This window comes from Cladophialophora immunda (genome assembly GCF_000835495.1).
Source record: "Cladophialophora immunda strain CBS 83496 unplaced genomic scaffold supercont1.3, whole genome shotgun sequence".
Taxonomy (NCBI): Eukaryota; Fungi; Ascomycota; class Eurotiomycetes; order Chaetothyriales; family Herpotrichiellaceae; genus Cladophialophora; species Cladophialophora immunda.
Window position 1 is genome coordinate 3,625,937 of NW_015622543.1, and position 22,416 is coordinate 3,648,352.

The 22,416-nt window shown below is 52.0% G+C and overlaps 7 protein-coding genes across 7 annotated transcripts; 3 read left to right on the forward strand and 4 right to left on the reverse strand.

Moving 5' to 3' along the window:
* Window positions 1–259: 259 nt before the first annotated feature.
* PV07_05676 (uncharacterized protein) lies at window positions 260–4,787 on the reverse strand (the record flags this gene model as incomplete). The annotated part of the gene is made up of 6 exons (XM_016392587.1): window positions 260–2,129; window positions 2,177–3,400; window positions 3,455–3,717; window positions 3,773–4,247; window positions 4,301–4,679; window positions 4,739–4,787. 6 exons carry the CDS (start codon window positions 4,785–4,787, stop codon window positions 260–262), a joined length of 4,260 nt encoding a protein of 1,419 aa, XP_016250106.1.
* Window positions 4,788–5,814: 1,027 nt separating this feature from the next.
* Window positions 5,815–10,036, forward strand: PV07_05677 (uncharacterized protein; the record flags this gene model as incomplete). Its single annotated transcript, XM_016392588.1, has 6 exons — window positions 5,815–6,236; window positions 6,307–6,479; window positions 6,536–6,706; window positions 6,772–6,796; window positions 6,856–7,464; window positions 7,525–10,036. The coding sequence occupies 6 exons, from the start codon at window positions 5,815–5,817 to the stop codon at window positions 10,034–10,036; spliced, it is 3,912 nt and encodes a 1,303-aa protein (XP_016250107.1).
* A 728-nt stretch (window positions 10,037–10,764) lies between these two features.
* On the reverse strand, window positions 10,765–12,444 carry PV07_05678 (uncharacterized protein; the record flags this gene model as incomplete). Its single annotated transcript, XM_016392589.1, has 5 exons — window positions 10,765–10,959; window positions 11,023–11,157; window positions 11,210–11,839; window positions 11,899–12,162; window positions 12,253–12,444. The coding sequence occupies 5 exons, from the start codon at window positions 12,442–12,444 to the stop codon at window positions 10,765–10,767; spliced, it is 1,416 nt and encodes a 471-aa protein (XP_016250108.1).
* An 874-nt stretch (window positions 12,445–13,318) lies between these two features.
* PV07_05679 (uncharacterized protein) lies at window positions 13,319–13,809 on the forward strand (the record flags this gene model as incomplete). The annotated part of the gene is made up of 2 exons (XM_016392590.1): window positions 13,319–13,495; window positions 13,558–13,809. 2 exons carry the CDS (start codon window positions 13,319–13,321, stop codon window positions 13,807–13,809), a joined length of 429 nt encoding a protein of 142 aa, XP_016250109.1.
* Window positions 13,810–14,926: 1,117 nt separating this feature from the next.
* On the forward strand, window positions 14,927–16,486 carry PV07_05680 (uncharacterized protein). The gene is made up of 2 exons (XM_016392591.1): window positions 14,927–15,053; window positions 15,206–16,486. The coding sequence occupies exons 1-2, from the start codon at window positions 15,000–15,002 to the stop codon at window positions 16,115–16,117; spliced, it is 966 nt and encodes a 321-aa protein (XP_016250110.1). The 5' UTR covers window positions 14,927–14,999; the 3' UTR covers window positions 16,118–16,486.
* Window positions 16,291–20,440, reverse strand: PV07_05681 (uncharacterized protein). Its single transcript, XM_016392592.1, has 4 exons — window positions 19,280–20,440; window positions 18,692–19,082; window positions 17,803–18,639; window positions 16,291–17,753 (listed from the first exon to the last, which is right to left on the reverse strand). The coding sequence occupies exons 1-4, from the start codon at window positions 20,016–20,018 to the stop codon at window positions 16,529–16,531; spliced, it is 3,192 nt and encodes a 1,063-aa protein (XP_016250111.1). The 5' UTR covers window positions 20,019–20,440; the 3' UTR covers window positions 16,291–16,528.
* On the reverse strand, window positions 20,425–22,304 carry PV07_05682 (uncharacterized protein). The gene has a single exon (XM_016392593.1). It carries the CDS (start codon window positions 22,225–22,227, stop codon window positions 20,893–20,895), a length of 1,335 nt encoding a protein of 444 aa, XP_016250112.1. The 5' UTR covers window positions 22,228–22,304; the 3' UTR covers window positions 20,425–20,892.
* Between the last annotated feature and the right edge of the window lie 112 nt (window positions 22,305–22,416).

Here is a 22,416-nt window from a genome sequence, read left to right on the forward strand (position 1 = left end):
CTTGAGGATTGTGACATTGTGATACACCTCTCTGGCCATGGATTTTACTCGACTTTCCTTCTCCTTCTCCGGAGACGAGCCCAGGTCGTGTGCCAGTCATCTACCCTGCCCGGATGCCATATGGTCATCTTTTGAAAGAGTTGGTGGTTTTTTTTGTCTAGAGAAAGTATCGTCTCAGATGCCTAGAGTTACAGAGCAGGTAAGTATTATCCAATCGCTCCCGAAGCCGCAGGCCTTTTTTTAAACCCAATCTTTGACATTATTGATCTGAGAGGGTCGAACATTGCGGTGTCTCATTGTTCGCTTCCACTGGGCGGCAGCGAGTCTCGAGTAGCGCCAAAAGCTTGGGGTCGTCTCTCGCGGCGGACTTTGCAGCAGCTATTCCAGTGGCAGAGAACAGCGGAATAGGCTGATTGAGGAGTTCTTCGAGGAGAATCCGATTGCCTGTTCCAGCACATGCCAGCAACAACTTGTCTGCTGCAACAGAATGTGAGGTCGGGAGAGATCGGGATTCTATGAAAGCGTCGATGACCTTGGAAGCAGTACCACGCTCAACAACGCAAGTGAGTGCGTGGATCTTGTCATCCTCCCCGAAATGCGACGAAAAGTTGTTGAGGAGACGGGTGAGGGACTCATACCGGCAGCAGTCAGCCAGGGTGAGCAGAGTTTTTGGATGGGGAGTTAAGCCCTTTCGCAACAATGCAATCAAGCGTTTCAAATGTCTATTTCTGGCAAAGTCCAGGTAGAGTAGTTGGATGAATTCCGGATGTTGTTTCAGAAGCTTCTGTAAGGCTTCGTTGTCGGGGAAGGTTGCATTCATTGTACTCCGGTAGAAACATCCAGACAGGTGCTGTGCTCCCAGGAGGGTCCTGCCGATATCTTCAATGGCTTTATCGCTCAACCCATCAGGGAATGAGAGGTTTGAAGGGAGCCAGTCTCGCTCAAGCCAAGGGTTTGACAAAAGGACGTGGCTCAGAGAGCTGTTGCCGAGCGACAACCGGACCCAGCCAACTGTTCTTAACGCTGTCAAGGATCGCAACCGATCTAACAAGAACGGGGGGCTCCAGTCGTAACTGGTGACCTCTTCGATATACTTCTGCATGTTTTGTTCAACGGCGGCGTCAATACCGTCACAGATCAATTCGGCGATGTCTAAGCACCGAGACTGAAACATGCCAGAAAGTTGACCTTCGTTGCAAGCTGCTTCGAAAGCGGATTTCAACATTCTCAGACACTCAGATTGGCCGTTTTCAGCTGCAAGGATCCAGGCGTGTCTCACGCCGGCCATATAACCACGTCTGGGATATGCATCCAGCAAAGTTCGAAGAGTTGAAGCTTGTCCATGCCGGGCTGCAAGGGTCAGCGCCGTTGAGCCATGGTCAAGCTCGGCGTGTGGGTCAGCGCCAGCTTTCAAAAGCATCTCGACAACCGAAACATGACCGGCTTGTGCAGCGTAATGAAGTGCAGTCATTCCGTCGGCGAGTGGATCCTTTTCGTTCGCGTCGAACCCGTGCTCTAACAGGAGCCATACGATTACTTCATGACCATGCTGAGAAGCTAGCCACAGGGCGCTGTTTCCACTTCCTGTTTTCGTGAGTATGCCATCCTTGAGCAATTGCTTCACACCGGTGACAGAGTTGTCGCGAATCAGGTCAGCAATTTCTGGAATCAGCCCTGTGGCAGGCGCGGACGACCCTTCAGAAGCAAAGTCGTCGTAAAAGTGCCATTTCTGATAAGGTCTAGCGAGGACTGCAAATGCTAAGCGCTCCAGATGTTGGCTTATGTGTGTGATGAATTTGTCCGGTGTTGGTAGAGCTTTGTCGCAAAAGCAGCAATTCATCTGGTGGAGTTCCTTGCTGAAATACTCCATAAGGCCCGAGGTTGCGCCTCCGCCCCAGAAACGCTTCAGTCTCTGTTCTGGATGACGTTGTTTGATATGTCTATGCAACTCACGTTTCCTCAATCTCTCCTCGGAAGCTGGGCACTGGCGGCAGCGATATGAGTAGACGAACGGGTGTGATCCAAGAACGTGGGTCCGCATTCTCCATCTAGAAGTGTACGTCTTGGAAGGCGTTGGGCAATTCTCGAAAATGCAAGAATACGGCTGAAGGTCATGTAAAACGTGGGTCCTGCATGAGATGAGATACGAACTTTGAAACGTGGAGATAGGACTTACTGCCAGTCACGCCTTCGCAGGACAAAGACCCTTTTGTTGCAAATGTTGCAGATGAAGGTGTTTTGCTTTTCCAGATCAACGGGGGGAGGCGGCATCACGAATCCGGCCTTTGTTGAGCCAACTGAGCGCGAAGAATGCGTTTTGATTGATGAGCCCCTCCACATCACTGCCGGTAGGACGTCTGGAAATTGCAACGAGTTGTTGGAATGGGATGAACCAGATAGGGTAGATCCTCGACGTTTCCGTCCAACCTTACCAGTCCAGAAAGATTTTTCTTGAGGCGACTCCCAATCCCGGGAATCGACATGTCCATGAGCTCCTTCCTCTTGACCTTTGAAGACACCAGCTACTGCAGGGGTCGGCTTTTCTTCGACGTCGATGGAATATGTCTTGTTTGCATAGCTTCGAACATCCTCCTGATATTGGTGATCTTGGTTTGGGCTTGTATCGCCATGTGAAGCGACGGACGGCTGACGCAGAAGATTATCACCGGGGGGGAAATGCTCGAGACCCTCGCCGGCCCCGCTGTGCGATGAGGAAGTACGTGCATGGAAAGCGCGCGGGAGTCTTTTCGCTCTTATCACATTAAGCTCCGCTAAGCGTTCAGCTAGCCACGACGGAAGCAGAGGAAACCTGTCGCAAATGTTCCGGTAATAGATTGCTTGGTCGATTTCAGCCTTCCATTTTCGGTCATTAGCTGTCTCATCGTCCGGAGTTCTCTTCCATTGCTTGATATGAACGCGTTTGAAATGTTCAATTCCGGAGGCTTCCTCGTCTTGTCGCGTCGTATCTGAAAACGGGGTGGTTGGTATCACATTGGGGTCAAGGCCCACGGACTCGGTCTGCGCGAGCCATTTATCCAATGGCGTTTCGAATGTCAAGGATAAGTTGTCCGAGATGCCAACCTGTTCCGCCACAGGCTGCTGAGCGTTAGGTCGGACCGTTACCTCGTATGGTGTTGGCAACGTTTCATTGTTGGCAATGGTTTGTGTTGCATCTTCTAGAATCGAGATGTCTTCGTTGGCTATTGCCATATCTGTGGACTCCAATACCGCAAGAATTGCGGCCGATTCATCAGGATCCTTTGGCAGAGTTCTGGCTCCGAATACTTCCAGATCTTGAGTACTCTGTGACCATATCACCTCGTCGTCTTCTGTCAGAACAGTAACACGCTTTGTGTGGCCTTCTAGCCTCTCTCTTGATGGATAATACTTCAGGTTACAGCTTTTGCTTCTCAGCCTTAGCATTTGTTCAGCAGCCACAGAGCAAACCACTCACCAGGTAACCAGTGACCTTGGACGATCCAATTCGAGTCGCCGCTCTCCACAGCTTGGGCGAGGGCACAGTCCTCCCTGCCATCGAATCTGGGAAATAATCACCGACATGGTTACTGAAGAGCCTGGAAACACTGTTCTATGCCAGTCTTCTTTTTGAATGATCGCTCCAGCACCTTTGGTGTCGATCAGATGGTATTGTCCTTCCAACACTTTAGCCTCGCCAGGGGCGCCCTTGAACTCGGCACGGAGCAGGCCTTCAAAGGTCTGCCATCTTGTTAGCGATGTAGACAGGACAGCAGTTTCCTATGTCGGAACTCACCTCCCAATGACGAAACCATTGATATGGAAGCGAAACAGTCCTACCGAGTGCGTCCTCAAAAAGAATGGAGTCAGAGAGCATGGACGGGGCGGTGGCGGGACTATTTTGGCTCGTTAGAAGCAACGCATATATCTGCATATTGGTCTGAATGATCCTTTGCAGTGCAATCTTGGTCTCTCGCTGGAAGGAGCCAAGGAAGTCTATAATCTGTCCCAGCACTGTATTGAAGCTGCACACTGCCCTCCCAACCGAAGTTAGTGCATTCGAGACAGGAGTCAGGTTGCCCTCCAATATCTCAGCGACATCCTCGACTTTGTTTTGTATCTGTCGTAGGCTGGCCTGGTATTCAGGCGGAGGACCACGTTGTTGATTCGTCAACTCGAGCCTCTCCATACCTTCTCGAATTTTCATGATTTCGTCGAGGAGGTTAAAGTGTCCAGCTCGTTCTTTTGAATCTCTATTTGAGGTAGATTCACTTTCGCCCCGAGTCAGCGAGGAAGGTTGCTCAGTTGGGTTATGACTGCTTACAATACATGCATAGACAGCAGGAGGGTCAAGCAAAGCACCTTCATCGCAATGAACTTACGGAAATTGCCGAACTCGTCCGAGCCCAGAAAGGCCCATTTGACCTTGTGGAAGGTCCCTTTGAGGCTGCTCCTTGGGGCGTGAGGACCAATGGACGCCTCGTAAGACTTGAGTTTGCTGTGGAACTCTTGGAGGCAAGGCTCGCAAGCCAAAGCCAGGCCGCGAAGCGCATTGACCTGAACTGCATTGTCTTCGGTGATGGTCAATTGAGTGACTTTCTCAAGCAGTCTCTTGAGGCTTTCGAGTTCAATAACTGCGTGCTGGTACTCTGAAGAGGAGCCCCCAACATCCTTGAGTGAGGAGATTATTTTGCTTGTGAGCTCTAGAGGACTTATCAGCCTGACCAACAACCGGAGTCCAATTATCACAGGACAGACTTACGTATCACAGTCACGAAGTCTCCAACGGAGAAACCAAAGGGGACTGGCATCTCGTCCAAGTAACTCGGGGACTGAAAGGACTGAGAGACCTCAGACTCCGTGAGGGTCTCCCGCGTACATCACCGAACAATGTGTCCATGTGCTCGATATCAAAGAGTTTAGTAGGAAAGCGGGGAGGTCAGCCGCACCGCCCCGCCATTTAGTTCTGCCTAGTCCCCAAGATGCCACTGACATCTTTGTCGAACAGCCTCGCCAGCCGCCTCGCCTATCCTCCTCGTGCCTGTGACTTTGCATGAGGCTGTGCCTTCTCTGCCTCGTGGCAAACCGGCACTTGATATCTTTGCTGCGGACAGCCATATTCAGTCACCCAATCCTTGTAATTAATGAGAATGAAAGTGTGCCTTCATCGGAAGCAGGAGAGGCACTGAAGCCAGCGAAGCAATTCGATGGTTTCGATCAGGAATCGATTCCTTGAAACACTGTGTCCAGCCATCGCCAAGTGGGTGCCTGGGATCTTGTCGAAGCTCTCGAGTGAACCAAGCACGGAGATTAGGCGGCTGAGCCGCTGTCCGGTCGGCTTAATCTAGGAAATGAGCCTTGTGGCCCTACAAGCCGCCATAAAAGAAGAGCTGCTGCAAGGGGATTCACCGTGAGGCTCTTTCGGTGCTTAATTGCGGTCCCTGCCATGTTGCCCCTCTGGCGTTCAAAGCCCTATCAATGGGCCTCGAGTGAGTGTTGACTAGGCTGAGGCCGGTAAGCACCTTAGCTCCCTGCCCATCAGTCTGCCTTGGATGCTGGCAGTGACAGCGGCACTCATCCTTATTCCTTCGCGAGGAACCACTTTGTTTTACCTTACACCCCGAACGTGGCTGCAGCTGATTGGCGAAGCGCGGACTCCGTCAGAGCATTGTCGCAAAAAGATGTTTGCAACATCTTCAGATCTCTTCTTTTGTTTCTTTGCTGGCCCGACTCTCCACATAGCCAATCTTGAGTTCAATGCACAAACGAAACATGCGTTGGAGTATTTTCTTCCAGTGATCTCCACAGTCCTTGCTCTTCTCGGAATTAATTGAGATCATGGATCCGCTAAGCTTAACAGCCAGCATCGCAGGTCTGCTCAGCCTTACCGTCCAGGTCACCGAGATCATCTCCGAGTACATAAGCACTGTCAAAAACGCCGAGCAAGAATCTCTCGAACTCAGACAAGAGCTTCGTTCATTCTGCGAAGTACTGAAGCAGCTGGAGCAATTCCTTAATGGCGAGAACGGACCCCCTCCACGGTTCGAGGGCACAACCGCCCTATATACTTCGATCCAAACCTGCCACGCGACACTCAATTCACTCTCGACAATTCTGCAGAAGTTCCAGGAAGAAGACCCAGGGAAGAAATGGTACCGAAAGTTAATCTGGTCTCTCAAACGTGACGGGAAGATGGAAACTATCGCCATAGTCCAGCGCTGCATCCAGATATTCCAATTTTCGTTGACAATAGAAGGATGGTGAGTCTCTACCTCGAACCCATACTACTGGAAATTGCAGCGGCTAATGCGAACGCCATCGTTGACTTAGTGATGTCCTCTCAAAAACCCTGGATGAAGTTCTCACAATTCGTCAAACGCAGCTATCCACATCGAATAACGTCACGGAAATTGTTGAGCTTGTCAAGAAGATTCAGATCGATATTGACAAAAAAGGGGATTCGCATTATAGTAAGATGAGCGAAATCCATAAGAAGCAGATGGGTATGTATGCCTTCCTCGTCCAGTGTGAGCTTCGGAGAAGCTAACCTTTTCTTTAGACGATGAACGCCAGAGATTGCTGAATTGGATCAGCGGCTCAATTGACCCGTCATCGCATCATAACAGGGCCAATTCCAACAGACAACCAGAGACTGGTCTCTGGTTTCTGGAGTCGGACGATTTCAGCACCTGGATCAAGTCGCCAGGCTTGCTGTGGCTGCACGGCATTCGTAAGTATCTAGCCCCCAACCCTCCCTCTTTGACTGGACTAAAGCGCTGGTTTGTGGTCATCTAGCTGGTTGTGGCAAAACGGTTCTCTGGTACATATCTCGTTGAAGACTTATGGGGTTCTACATCCTCAGCTAACTTGAATCACCAGCTCAACGATCATCGAGGCTGTCAATGAAGTGTGCTCTTACGGCACGGCTGGAAAGCTAGCGTACTTCTACTTCAATTTTCAGGATTTCCAAAATGATTCCCAAAAGGGGGACCTGTTCATGTCCGACCTCTTGCGGTCGCTGCTCAGACAACTCTGTGCCAACGAGCCTACACTACCGGATCAAGTCCAAGCAATGTATGCCCGGCACCGCCCGGCCGGATCAAACCCTACCATCGAGGAGTCAACGTCTGCCCTGTACGCTGTTATTGACCACCTGGCCAAAGATGTATACATCATACTGGATGCGCTCGACGAATATCCAGAGAATGCAAACAATGCGCAAAGGAAAAAAATGCTGAAGATGATCGCTCAAATGGTCGATGGTCGTTTCCAGAACCTCCACATCCTAGCAACGAGCCGGAAAGAGTGGGATATCGAGGCGGCTCTAGGGAATCTAGCAAATGGCGGTGTCCCCATCCAGGGCCCTTGGGTCGACAGTGATATCCGAAGGTACATACGATCCTGTCTGGAGGAAAATCCGTTGAGCAGATGGCCGGACAAGATCAAAGCCAGCATCGAGACGAGGCTCAGCGAGGGGGCTAATGGAATGTTCGTTGGGGTTCCATAATTTCCAAATCCCCTCTAAAAGGTCTGGCTAATTCTCTGCAGGTTTCGCTGGGTTGTCTGCCAGCTTGATATGCTGGGGGAGTGCACAAAAGTCAGCTCCATCCAAAAAGCACTGACCGAGTTACCAGAGACTCTGGACAAGACATATGAGCGGATCCTGGACGGAATTCCGAGAAGCAACAAGGGCGATGCTCGATCCATTCTTCAGTGGCTCGCATACTCGAAACGCCCTTTAACCCTGGAGGAGGTCGCGGAGGCTGCGATTCTGAGACCCAGAGAAGACTCGATGAACCCGGAGGAACTATGCGACCCTTCAGAAGTTTTGCGCATATGCCGCAGCCTCGTTACGCTCTCAACAGAGACAGTCTTGATCTGTGCCCGTTTCTGGGAGGTTAAAGTCGTCAGGTTCGCCCATTTCTCCGTCCTCGAATACTTGACATCTGGACGGTCGGGCTCCTTCTCTGTTTCTGCCACAGAGGCTCACAGCTATATCGGTGAATGCTCCATTTCGGTTCTCCGCAAGTTGGATCAGCCTTCACGATCAGATGAGGATGAAGACGAGGTTGCAGAGGAAAACACAGACGAGGATGTCCCTAACGGTGTCGAACAGCATACAGACGATGGCCGAGACGAAGATGCAGGCGGAAGCCCGTTGGCCAAATACGCAGCGGAGCACTGGTATGAACATGTCCGCGAGGTTGAGAAGGTGAACGACGGACTTTCGGAAATCTCGGACAGCACATACCGGTTCCTCGGCGAAACTTCTCCTCGTTGCTTTTTGAGATGGCTCCAACTATACGATCCTCGAACAGGAATTGACTTACAAGGGAAGGGAGAGTGCTTCCCGCTGTACTACTCGTCACTGCTAGGCCTTATCAACGCCACCCGCCGTCTGATCGAGAGCGGTGCCGATGTTAACGAGCAAGTTCCATGGTATAGCGGTGCACTTCATGTAGCCGCGATCATGGGTCACTATGAGATCGCTCAGATTCTGCTTGAATCCGGAGCAGATATCAAGCGATGGGATAAAATCCATGGCACAGCATTGGAATGTTGCGCAGCCGCAGGACATCTGCGTGTCTGCCAGCTTCTTATCGATCACGGAGCCAACGTGAATGGTGCGGGCCGTCGTGACCATGGCAGTGCACCGCTGGCGGCCTTGGACTCACTGAACCTGTCCAAATCGGATGCGACTGCAATTGTCCAGCCGCTGCTTGCACAAGAAGCCGACATTAACCCGACATGCCAAACGCTGGGCTCTCCACTGGGTCTGGCATTGAAGACAGGGAAGGAGCAGATTGTGCTGGATCTGCTGGGACGCGGCGCTGATGTCAACAGGGCAGGTCTCACTGGCCATCGCAGATCAGGGTTTGAACATGAACGTCGGGACAGTACCCTAGGACGTGGAACTCCCTTACAGGAAGCTGCAGCCAATGGACATGCTCAGATTGTGCGGATGTTACTGGACGCAGGGGCCGACGTCAACGCTCCGGCGGCTGGGAGGTCTGCCTATCCGGGCACGGCTCTACAGCGGGCCTCGAGAGGGGGACATCTTGAGGTTGTTCGATTGCTGCTTGATAAAGGGGCGGACATTAACGCTCGCAGTGGAGATCGCATTGGTACTGCTCTACAGCAAGCTTCAGAGCTGGGACGTTGTGAAATTGTTCAATTGTTACTCGATAAAGGAGCCGATGTCAACACTCCGGGTGGAGAGTGGATCTCTACTGCTTTACAGGCAGCCTCGAGACGGTATCTTGAGATTGTCCAATTACTACTCGATAAAGGGGCCGATGTCAACGCTCCGAGCAGAAGGTACTGGTCTGGCAATGCTCTACAGGTAGCCTCGGCGAATGGACGTCCTGAAATTGTTCAATTTCTCCTTGATAAAGGAGCCGACATCAACGCTCCGAGTACAGGACAGGCTGGTACTGCTTTACAGGCAGCCTCAAAAAAGGGGCACCTTAGTATTGTTCAATTACTGCTGAATAAAGGGGCCGATGTCAACGCTCCGTGTACAAAACTTGTTGGTACTGCTTTACAGGCAGCCTCAAAGATCGGACATCGTGAAATTGTTCAATTACTGCTTGATAAAGGGGCCGATGTTAACGCTCTGGGTGAGGACACCGCTCTCAGAGAAGCTTCGGCAAATAACAAGCTTGAGGTTGTTCAGTTGTTGCTCGATCACGGTGCGGATGTCAACGCTGCAGGTGGAGGTAGGGGCACTGCCCTACAGTCAGCCTGCTGGATGGGACGTCTTCGAATTGTTCAGTTGTTGCTTGATCACGGTGCGGATGTCAACGCTCGGGCGGATATGGAGTTCTTGTTCCGACGTTACAGGAGAGAAAAGGTCAGCACCGCACTGCAGTGTGCTGTGGCGGGTGGCTTTCCGGACATCGTCCAGCTGTTGATTGACTCTGGCGCAGACATCAACGCGACAGATGAAAACGGCCGCACAGCGGTAGAACTGGCAAAAAGCCTTGAAAGGGTGGAAGCAATTCAGATAGCGGTTGAGATATTGCTCAAGCACGGAGCAACGGGGGCAGAGGCGGACTGAAGGAGCAAACCTCTCGGTGACAAACGTCCAAAATAAGATCCAGGAAACCCTCAGAATGGCTCTCAAACTTGTCTCCAGATCTAGGCATCAAAGCAGCCCCCAACAGTGTCCCGATGTGACCCTCAGCGAGCGCCCTTCACATGCCCTTGTGCCGTCTCTGCCTCGTGGCAAACCAGCACTTGATCGCTATGTTGCGGACAGCCACTTTCAGCTACCCGATGCTTGTGATGAGAACGAAGGTGTGTCTTCATCGAAATCCGAAGGAGACCTGAAAGCTAGAGAAATACATCGTCACTACATACTTTCCAAAGAAGACGCATGAGTTAGACATGGCCTCACTGGAGACAGTCTTTACGGGGCCGAACGACTGAAGGCCACGACAACCCCCCCCCCCCCCCCACAACAAGATTACTGCCATTACCGGTATATTGCAACAGGTCCTCAATTGGCTATGACAAGACTTACGAGGTGGGGTCGATGTCAAACCCAGATAAGGGAAATGTTCAGTATATAACTGAATCCCTCTCGCCAAATACTCTTTATGTATGGTCACATATACTATTTATCTTAGTGTATCGCTCCTGCTCTATCGCCCTCCTTTTTTGCTAAGAAAGCCCTGTTTACTATCGCCAGTGCTCTGTCCCGCGTTGATATGGAGGGAGTCGTAACACTGTACTTGTGTCACAACTTTGGGATGCTATGGATATCGTGTACTGACTGCCCAAGCCCTAGTTCGCAACCACACGTGGGGTTACATGGCATCGAAAATCAACCTGCTTCACGAACCAGTCGTTCTGAGTTCTCGGCTTCCGTCCTGGGTGCTCCGGCTGAAAATCATAGTGGCGTACCAGTGCTGGAATCAATTTTGACATTTCCAGCAAGGCGATATTCTTGCCCAGGCAGCTTCGGGTCCCGGCTCCAAACTGAACCCGAGAAAGTGTCAGTCTCTCGAGGGGCGAGGCTTCGCTTCGAAGGATGCCACTTACCGAGAGGAAATAGGCGTCTCGGTGCTTGACCACCTCGGGGTCTTCTAGCCACCTCTCTGGTCGAAATTGATCGGCATCCTCGCCAAAGATATCTCTGTTGGCATGCGCGACCCATGCGTTGATCCCGACTACAGTCTGTCATGGCTCAGGTCAATTGGAGTACGATGACGGACCACAATAAACTCACCCCAGCTGGGAAAACCCGCCCTGCAATGACAGCTCCACCCGCGGGAACGACCCGTCCCATGGCCAGTCCGCCGGCTGGGTGACAGCGGAGGGACTCTTTGATAACAGCTTGCAGGTAAGGCAGACTCTGCGCTTGTTTGTAGGTGATCGGCTCCCCCACGGCGCCGCTCTTGACCGCGTTGTCCAGCTCACCTCTCAAACGCGACAGAACCCGAGAATTTTGATATACGTGGTAGATGACCGAGCAGAGGCTGATGGAAGTTGTGTCGGACCCAGCGAAAAGATTGTTGAGCGCCGACGTCTCGATGGCTTGTCTGTCCACCCTTTCCGGGCTTTCTGACCTGAGGAGCAGGAATCTGGTGATAAAGTCAACGGGTGTGTCGTCGTCAGTTACTTCTGCTTTGGGAGATTTGTCGTCGAGTCGAGCGTCGATCTGTTTCTGCATGTAGCTCAAGGTATGCGCCATCCCTTTCATGCTCCGTGCCGAGACGATGGCATTCAGATAGAAGAGAACGGTGCTCCACTCGGCATACACACCAGCGCGTGCGGCGTAGATCAGAGTGCTATGGAGAGCGGACATGATGCCGCCGATGTCCTCTCCCTTGTCCAGAAATCCGAACCTCACACCGAACTGGGTCACAATCATTCAGTGGTTACGACGCATTTATGGGTAGCACAGAAGTCACTCACTGTAATGGCCCCAATCACATCAAAGGCGTAGGACTGGGTCCAGTGCGGAATGTCAACGAGCATGCCTGTTGCCGCCAGCTCATCCAGTCTCAGTCGCAGCAAGGAAGTACAGTCGTTGATAAAAGGTTCCAGCTGGACCAAGGTTGTCATGGAATACGCATGTGCAATCCGTCTCCGATGCAGAGCTTGCCTCTCGATATTTGGGTCGGAAAAGATGCTGGTGTGCAAGGTGCCTGGGGGCGTTGAGGCCTCGTACCAAGGACCCTGTTCTCCGTTAGTCTAGAGCCTCAAGAAACTGCAGACGGCAGTCTCCTGTCAATCTCTACAGATACAGTGCAGCGAGTTTTATCGAACCTTGCAGAATTTCCCTTTACTTCCATAGATGAGCTGAACCGAGTCTGGATCATCGATACTGTATTCATTTGGTGCCAGACGAACAATTGGTCCTCGATATCTGTCAGTTTCCACTTTTGACACATAGCTCGGCGAGAGGGCTCTCACCAAGTTGTCGATGCAAGTCGTTACCGGTCTGGTGCATTTGCCCATTGTAAACCTGTCGTAGAAGCCAGAGCCGTGTGAATCGTGCTGACCACGGACCGGGTACGTCCCTTAAGGGGCTTCTGATCGAGCGGGTAATTTCATATGCAATATATGCCAAGACAAGATATATAATAGTCGCAGGAGCAAGTAAATCTGCGCCCACGAGTCCCATCTTGGGGGATTTTTGGTGCCTAATCCACCTACAGAGTCTCTCAGCAGACTATTTCAGCCCTTTTACTTACAGGTAAGAGGATAAGGAGAAAGCCACTCAACCAAGAGAGGTCTTGACCTGGGGCGCGAAGATACAAATTGGGACTTCTCGTTCAGCCTCATGAGTTTCCGCTGCGCTTTGTCGGCTTTAGACATCAATCACGGGTCGCTGTTCACGAGTTCCGTGATTTCTCATCAAGTCACGTCAAACCTGCAAGAGGGGTAAGTGAAACTACGTGTCAAACGTCGCGTTGTTCGGCTCTAATCTAAGCCTTATGTATGATCCCATGCCCCAAAACCTTTTAACCAAAATGGGACGGATAGCTTTGCGGGGGTATCAAAAGGGTTTAAATCCGGGGAATATCAGCCCGCTCTGATTAGGTCTGATTACTCAACGGGATAGTCAATGATACTAGCTACCGGGGGTAGACACCTCCGTAGGGGTATTGATAAGGGGTTCAAAGCCGGGGAATATTTGCCCGCTCTAATGAGGTATGATTACTCAACGGGACAGTCAAGAATACTGGCTAGTGGTGTGGATGCTTGAGATATATGCCACCGAGGAGACTTCATAGGTCATTTGGAAGGTCTGTAGGTCGACGTTCGGGAGTCCCTGTCAAGAAGCGATATTGTCAACATCCAGCCACAAGTCTGTCAACAACCACTCACTATGGGGGAAGCGAACGTTCCCGCGGGTCTCGGGTTCCAAAAGACCTTCCGATTCACCGAGCTGGTGTACAGAAAGCCGGGTATCACGCATGAACAATTCATCGATCACTACGTAAACGTTCATATTCCCCTGGCCGTGGAGACGGGAAGGAAGTATAACGTGATCCACTACTCTGTGGTAAGTATAAGACTTCCACTGTCCTTGCTCCTAGCTGTCTTGATATCTGACACACTTGCCAGCAATTTACCGGGCAGAAACAGCGAGAGAAGGCTCAGGAGCTTTTTGGAAAAGGCTTCAGTAACTTCCTCGACTGTGACGCCATCACCACCATCGCCTTCACCGACGAGGCCAGCGCAATCGCCGCCACCAAGGATCCAGACTGGATGGGCAAGGTGGTGGCAGACTGTGTGCATTTCATCAAGGACGATGGCGTACAGTTGACTACGGGCTGGGAATATGTCGCGAACAAGGATGGTGTTACAGTCTGTTGAGTCACGAAGGGCAACACAGGAGACTGGGTTGATGTCAATCTTGGTTCACAACTGATAAGTCTAAGCTTCACGTGAAGCTGCCCGCAGTCTTGGATATCCCTATGACAAAAGGCGAGACTGAAAAGCGCCTCGAAGGGCTTCTAGCTTTCCAAGTTCTTCTGCAGGAGACCCGATTGCCAGTCCGGGCGACCAGACATTTTCGTGTAGCTGCGCAAGCAAAGATTCTGTGATCATTTCGAAGACTTTCACCATAGTACTGAAATTACAATATTAAGATCTGAATTCATCTCCATGGTTGACGCTGCTCGAGTGGTGACCAAGGGTCGACATCAGTCAGCTTTTGCCTCTGGAGGTCCATTTGAACTATCTCATCCTTGTTACCATCCCCTTTTTCGATATTCTGGCCGAAGAGGCGATATCGCGGGACAAGCTCTGCGAGGAAAGGTCGGTGAGTTTTGCGAGTTGCGATGCCGTACGGACTACACGAGAGCTGGGGATCGAGTATCTATGGATTGACTCGCTTTGCATCCTGCAAGACTCGGAGGATGACTGGCAAAAGGAATCCTCCAAGATGGGCAGCATATACAGCAACGCCTTCTTGACCATCAGTGCCGCCGCGTCGACGGACAGCTCGCAGGGAGCGAGCTTCGGGAGGTGCTGCTTGGACATACCGGATGAAAAACCCTAGGTCTCAACTGATCTGTGGTGGCTGAGCTTGAGTCGATATAAGGGGTTGCTGGTCACCAGCGGGGAGAAGGAAGGAGAGTACCTTCGTGTCGGACTGGCCTGGTTTCACGATCCGTTCAATATGGTAGATGGTCTACCGCCCAAGTTCGCCGGGGACGAGTACGCGGAAGTGCTTTTGCTGTAACTCGAGAGCCGCGTCTTTGGAGATTTTGGCCTGGAGCATCTCAAAATATGGATCAGAATCGCCTTGAAGTTTGTAACAATATTGCTTGCGAAGGTTAACAAGCTGGAGAGAACTATATGTACCTACTCCCGGGTGACAGAAGGTCTATATACACTCGGCGGAATAAAGATAACCCGAGATGCGTGAATCAACATTCTCCGCATCTCGATCTTCTCCAAATGACTGCGATTCCTCATTGCTTCCCACATTACACCTGGAATGGTCACCCTTTATGGACGTCGTCTTTCCTTGACCTTGGAGAGCACATCTGCCAAAGACTATGCGCAAGTGCTTCAGCACATGCGCGAGAGTTTTCAGCCATGAAAACCCCTTAGTACGTTGCTTTCCCACTCCACCCAATGTCAACTGGTCATCGACATGGCCCTCGCAGCGAGAGGCAACGTTGGCACACTCGTCTCATTCTCCTCCCACTATAGTGTGCTGAATAGCCATGGCTGATACTGACCCTCTTTTTGCTCCGGCTAGGGTCTCCCTCGCTCCCCTGCACCAGGCAGCAAGGGGCCACCACCGACGATCCCACGCGCGCAACGCGGCCTCCCTCAGAAGCGCCCGCTCCGCCATGTCCGACACACGATCGCCGTTTCCTCTGCCAAGGGCGGCGTCGGCAAGTCCACGCTCGCGGTGAACCTCGCGCTCTCGTTCTCCCGGCACGGCCTGCGGACGGGGATCCTCGACACGGACATCTTCGGGCCCTCGGTGCCCACGCTGCTCGGACTAGCCGACGCGGGCGAACCAAGCCTCACGCCGCAGAACATGCTGGTGCCGCTGACCAGCTACGGGCTCAAGAGCATGTCCATGGGCTACCTGCTGCCGAGCGAGTCGGCGCCGGTGGCGTGGCGCGGGCTGATGGTGATGAAAGCCCTACAACAGCTGCTGCACGAGGTCGACTGGTCTCCGGGTCTGGACGTGCTCGTCCTCGACCTCCCGCCCGGCACGGGCGACGTGCAGTTGACAATCGGGCAGCAGGTCACAATGTCCGGCGCGGTGGTCGTCTCGACCCCGCAGGACATTGCGCTGAAGGACGCCGTCAAGGGCGTCGAGATGTTCCGCAAGATGAACATCGAGGTGCTGGGCATGGTCCAGAATATGAGCGTCTTCGTGTGCCCGCACTGTCACCAGGAGACCAGGATCTTCGCCCACGGCGACAGTGGCGGTCGGGACACCCACAACGGCCTGGCCGGGGCGGAAGCCAAGGCGTCGGAGTTGGGCGTGGACTTCCTCGGTGACGTCCCCCTCGATGCGAGGATATGCGCCGATGCAGACAGGGGCATGCCCACCGTTGTCGCCGAAGAGGCTAGTGGTGTGAAAGTCAATTCTGGGTACTACGAGCGCATCGCTGAGAAGGTTGCCCGGAAGATTGGGTTGGGCTGGCAATGATGACGAGACGAGACGGGTTCTTGTGTGCGGGATGCACGGTGTTGATTGGTGGTGAGGATAGCTGATGATTGCATGGTGGGAATATCGACACGCAGAGCCCTCCTGCGTCTTCATCAGAAATGCGATCTCATTGCGGCAGGCGGCGAAACTAGCACAAGGCAAATGGTTGCGGTCGTATAATAGTTTAATCATTTCTGCTGGAGAGCACGAGTTTCTTCCGCTCTCAACAAGCAATATATCCAAGGTATCTAACTATGCCGCCAGGATGGGGTCATATAGGTATTGTACATCCCTGTAATTGATTTACAGTGCAACCTCCACGACCGAGCCAAGCAAAAGACGTGACACTGTACAATAAGAACAAGCATAGCCACGTTCTCAAGAAGCTCTTGGGTCACCATCCCTTTTGATTCAATCCACGGTCTCCATCTCCGTGGATTCGTCCAGGTGTTCCACCACCCTCACGAATTGATGATGAGGAGGTGTTTGAGACTCCTGCAGTCCGTCCGCGGTATAGAATCCGTCGTGGGCAACCCACTCGCCCCAGGAGTCTCTTCGAATCGGAGATATAGGTCTAGGGGGAAAGGCATCAAGGTCGAACATGCCGCTCGGAGGGCGCTGGCCGGCATGGGTTCCATTGGCTAGATCGATCTTCCCCATATATTCACTTTGTTGGTCGCTGATGACTGCGTCAGCTATCCTGACGGATCCACGCGTAGATGGTTCTTCGTCGCCACCGAGTAACATCCACGACGGAAGAGGACCATCGTAGTAGTAGCCCCCATTGGCTCGATAGGGAAGCACAAGATGAAGGTAGTATTCTGTCGATATTTGATAGTCTGCCATGCAACGGTCGACCTCAAGCCTTTTGCCACGATATATCAAGCACTGGAGAGACGGTGGCAATCCTTCAATTTGGGTGATCATGTCCATGACCTCCTCGACTGTTGTTTGAAATTCTACCCGGAACATCAATATCCGCCCCGTCATTGGTTTGACCATGAGAGCAAGCGTTGGGCAAGCGACTGTACCGTTGTTGAATACAGTTTGACGTAGCGAGGGAGCAAAGTCCAAGAATGCCTTGTCGACCCAGGTCCAATTCAGTCGGATACCTGCAGGTCTGTCAGACGACAAAGCGTGCCTGTCGAGCCATTCTTGCAATGTGTCGATCGCCACTCCACAGGCATGCATGTTCCAGGGTCTGAAGTCGAAGAAATTGATATTTTGTCGTACTTCAAACCTGACCAAGCGAATGAAGCGTCGTAGCCCAATCTCCGCGTCGCTCTTGAGAAATTCCCCGAAGCGATCTCGCGTACGTACGAGATCGACGAGCTCCTCGAGTATGGCCACCGTTCTCTCCGGATCATTGACGAGAAGAACATCCACTTTCTTGAATACTCGCAGGTTTTGTACGGGTGCAACGTTCTCGGAGATCTCTTCGACATGTGTCGATGTGCCTGTAATAGCAGGAAATGTGAGTGTAGGCCATTCTGGTTTGTAGAGTGCGCGTCTCGCGTCTAGCACGGCGTCTAGCACTTCACGGCGGCGGTACAAGCCGCCATAATGCCCATCTGATGGGGTAATGAATCGGCGCTCTCCTGGCTCAAAATGGCGAAAGTGGCCGTCACACGTAGAACTGTGGTCTCAGCTGGTCATCGTTCAAACAGGAGCAGAAGATGACTTACCAGCTTGCAAAAGTATTCGCTTGTGCCCACCGCTGCTTTCCTCCGCAGTGCGGACACGCACGCTCATTACCTGAGATCTTGAACACCACCATGGCCATACTCAGGCGTGCGTTTGGTTTCACTTGTGCCGACCACAACTGAGGGTCAATAATACTCCCAGTTCGAGAGTTTACAAGATGATACCTCCGCCGGTTGATGTTGTAAAGGCCGGGCACCTGATCGAAGCTCTTATGCAGGTACGGCAAAAAGACCTCCCAGTGCTGGAAAAACTCAAATGGCAGGTATCGTGTTCTTCCTAAAGCGTCCTCAAAAATGATTGAATCACTGATGAGTAGCCGCGACATATGTCTTTCGGCTGCTCGCAACTTGTGAAAGAAGAACAACATCAAAGGCCAGAGAAGCTCCAGAAATGCTAGCAGCAGTTCACGTAAGGCATGCGATAACATCTGGAGAGATCGGGTTATTCGTTTTCGTGGACTGAGCAATTGCCGTGTAGTAGCTGGGCTTTGGATGACAGTGCCAGCGCCGTCTTTCACCTGCGTCAGAAAAAGAGAGGTGCCCTCAACGGATGCTTGCAAGAGTCGCATTTGGGCACGGGATGTTGCCATATTTTCCGTCAAAGAGCTCCTCAAGACTTGCAGAACATTCAATTGCGATGCTTGATTCGTGGCTAGGCTCTGTACGATCTGTGTCGAGGCTGAAGCTTGCGCTTCGATGGCTCGACTGAGAGGTTCGAGCTCGCGCTTCAGTCGAGTAAGAAACGTAGCTTCATCTCCAGCGGGGAACATGGCGTGAATGGACGCAGGCAACTCTGTCTGCATATTCTGAATCAGTTTCCTATCGATGACAAGTCAGATGAATCACTGCTAACTTCCATTCACCAACTCACAAGATTTGCAAGCCGATGTTGGCGCCCATAGGGAGGAGAGGAACCGAGTTCCTATTTTCTGGAGTTTCCCCAGCCCTGCCTGGTGGGAAAGAACATCTCGAGCGGCTTCCTGCCTGTCCTGCTCTGCTGCCTCTTGCGTTAGCACCTAGTGAACCTTCGAACGTCCTCACATCCTCTAGTAATAGAGGCAGCGCCTTGACTATGTTTTTGGTTTGTTGCAGGATTTCACGCGTTGCTGGATTTTGAGGAAGGGTGTCTCCAGCTGCGACGAGATTTGTTAAGGTCGTCTCTAATCCCGTGAGGAAGTGGATAGATGGCTGACAGTCATTGCGAGCACCGTCGACCACCGAGATGCCTCGAAGGCTAAACGGGATTTGACAGTTTGGCGAGTCTAAATCAAGAATCCATTAGCCATGCCCTCCTTTAAATGCGTTGGCGGGATAGATGATCGCGATCATTGCGACTAGACTTGAGATCGGGAGTAGTGCAGACCTGACACTCATTCCTTCGCAATGGGTCAAGTGCTATCAACGGCCACAGAAACTGAAGAAAACTCCCTGGTAGCGGAGGAGGAACCGGCAGGCTAACCTCTTAAAGTCCTGAGAATCGCACGTCGAAGCCGCAGAAAAGCGTTGTCTCCCTCTCCATAATTCAGGTACATGAAGACATCAAAGATCCCCAGCAGACAGTATGCTTTGTCCTCGATCTTCCTCGTCTGACGCCCCGCCACCCACTGCATCTTCTCATCAATGCCGAAATGAGCCATGGGCGTACCGCGGAGAGCCGAAATCGGGATCTTCGTGATCTCGTGAATGATCTGCTCGAGCGTGACACGATCCCCTAGGCGCTCTCCTTCGCGGGAAAAGAATTCGACTATCTTCGGAGCAAGGAGTTCTTGTAGTGTCCAGCCTCGTCGAAACCATCTGCTCTGGCGAAAGGCTGCTTCCCATGGTCTCTCGGTTGGGCTATTATCGTCCTGATCATCAATCGACACGTCCGATAGATAGACATAGCACTTGGCCGCGTCGCGGTACCACCGAAACATCGAGGTAATCGCTTCGGAAAGCTCAGTAAAATTTGCTTTATTAATGCAGCATGTGTCCACCCATAAGTATTGGAGCCCATCTTTGCCAGCTTGTTGCCCGCCGAAGCGGATTTTCGTGTGACCAGCCCTGATCCTGTAAGAACCACTGCAAATATCGCTGTATGTGACCTCGTCCTCATCGTCGCCCCATGTGTGCGAGAGAATCGCGTAAATCGGGATGTCATCGGTGAAATCTCTGGTCAATTGCAGGCCACCACCGCTGCTAAAGTGAAGGAGGCGCATCGCGTGACGGTAGACTACGAGTCTCGTCGAGTGTGCAGGAGGCCGCTAAGAGCGCAATCATGTGCCCTACGACGAGGTCTTAACATCGAGATCGTCAGCTATTCAAGCTCGCCTGCACAAAGTATGCCGCAGGAAAGCATCATGTTTGATGGGAGGCGGTATTGAACTCCGATCTCCTGAACCAAGCTCAAAGAGCCCAGGAGAATATACAAGGCGCATGCGTGCCATATTGACAGAATGAGGCTGAGACAGCGCCCAGAGTCAAGGTTGAGCAGGTGGTTAGGATCTAAATCTTAGGCACTGTTGGCGCAGCTGATGGTTGGTCTGGCGTAGCTGGTGAGGCGGCAGAAAATATCGGTCAGACTGATGCAATAAAATCCGGAACAGGGTATCTCCGAGCTCCCCTCCACATGAGTTTCTTGTTGCCTGTATCGATCCACGAGGCTGAGCCAGGGACTTTGGCGGAAACCTACACCGCTTTTGCAAAAGGTCTGGAGCCCTTTTGACCAGATCGACAGATAGTGGCTGAAAAACTGTCACAGCATGGCTTTCGGGATGTGATTAGGTCTGCTGTCCTGTCCACCAGAAAGAGAAGAAAGCTGCCTTTTAGGACTACAAGGAAGGATCTGCTGCTGTGCTCGCACGTCGCACAACGGCGGTTGCCCACAACCCTCTCAGTATGCCATGCATTAGCTTGTGGGATTTCTTCTTCGAAGACTCTCTTGCGCGATCAAGGCGATGGACTTGGCACTGACAGAAAACGTTCACTTCCAATGACGCTATCGTACAATGTTTCTGGTTCTTCGGTCCAGTGGCAATAATGAGAAAGGGTTGACAGTATAAGCAACCCTCACCCATCAAGCATTACCATCCATCAGTCAAAGGTTATTCGTTTGCCCTGGAAGCTGGCCTGGCCTTGATCCTGCATCTTTCGTCTCTTCGCGGCTTCCCAAGACGGATGGAGCGAGCCCTGATCATCGCGCGAATTTGGCTTGGGCTTTGGTGGGTGACCGGAGCGGGCATCCGCATGGACTCCTATCGGCTTCTGATTGAGCTTCCTCTCGTGGAACCGGCCTCTAGAGTGGTTGGGACGATCCACCGCACCCCTTTTGGGATCCCATCCTGTATTCCTTCCATCCTGACCCTTTTGCTTCTCCAGGTGTTTGGCATTCTTTCCGAACTTAAGCTCCGCTATTTGTTGTCGGGCACGTTGCCCACGTCGATTTTTTCGGGGCTTGGGCAAAGCCGGGCCTCGATAGCCATTCGCGTCGTCCTCAGATTCTGATCCGGAATAGTAGCCCGCCATGCTAAGAGATGGTAGAAATGCAGCTTTATGCGTTGCCTCATTCGAGTGTGGCATTCGAGATTTCCCGCCTTCGGGCTCTGACATTTCGCTGGGAGATGATGATATCGAGAGGTCCTCATCTCTAACATCTCGTCCAGGGTCAACCAGCTTTTTGGCACCTTTTTTCCGGAGGAGTAACCCGTGCTTCGTGGCCTCTTCATCAGACTCTATCCCAGATTCGACTTCGGAAGACGCTAGGCGACCTTTCGCGAGTTCGAGAATGCGGTCGTCCTCGAGTTCTAGTATTGGTGACTGTTCGTGTCCGCTGCTGTCCAGGTCTTCAGAGGCATCTGTGAGAAAGCCATTGAATTCATCCTGCTCTCCCGAGCTCGCCCTTGAGTTGGTCACTTTCGCGGTTGTCTCTTTTGTCCCTTTCGAGGCAGATTGAGCAGCCTGAGGGATCTCAAGTACGGCATAGATCGTTTTTATGATCTCGGGGAGTACCTGTTTGACAGGGTTCGAATTGAACAATCTTCCGATCACATTTGCCTCGGCGCTTGATTTAACGTGTTCCAACTCGGGATCCGACCCGTAGGCCTTGATAAACACAGGATGCTCCTTGATACGTTTTGTTCTGACCAAGTGCTTCAGAAGTTGATTCTTCGCCGTTTGTTCAAGCTGCAACTGTTTTAGGACGATGACTTCTTCTCGCAGCCGAAGTAATGTTTGAGGATTATCATTTGCATTCTTCTGACGGCGACCCAGTTTCTGCCTCTCGAAGCCTCGAGCAAGCTTTAGAGCATCTTGGAGGGTCTTGACGCTTCGAGTGACTCTGGCCCTCAGCCCAGACACCTTCAACCCGAGGTACTGTCGCTCTTTGTCGGGTACTTCAGCATCATCATTGTCGCGTTTTCGCTTCGGCATTGTCGCGACGGGAGCTAATATGTATTCGGGAGTTTATGCATAGGTAGTTGTCACAGCAGATATGGCCGAGACTGGTGGATTTGGGGCCGTATTCGACAGCAGGAGGAGGAATTTGACGGAGGCATCAAATTATTTTCCAATGACGAAATAGGCATGGTGCATTTCCGCTTAGCTAATCAGGAGGGGCAG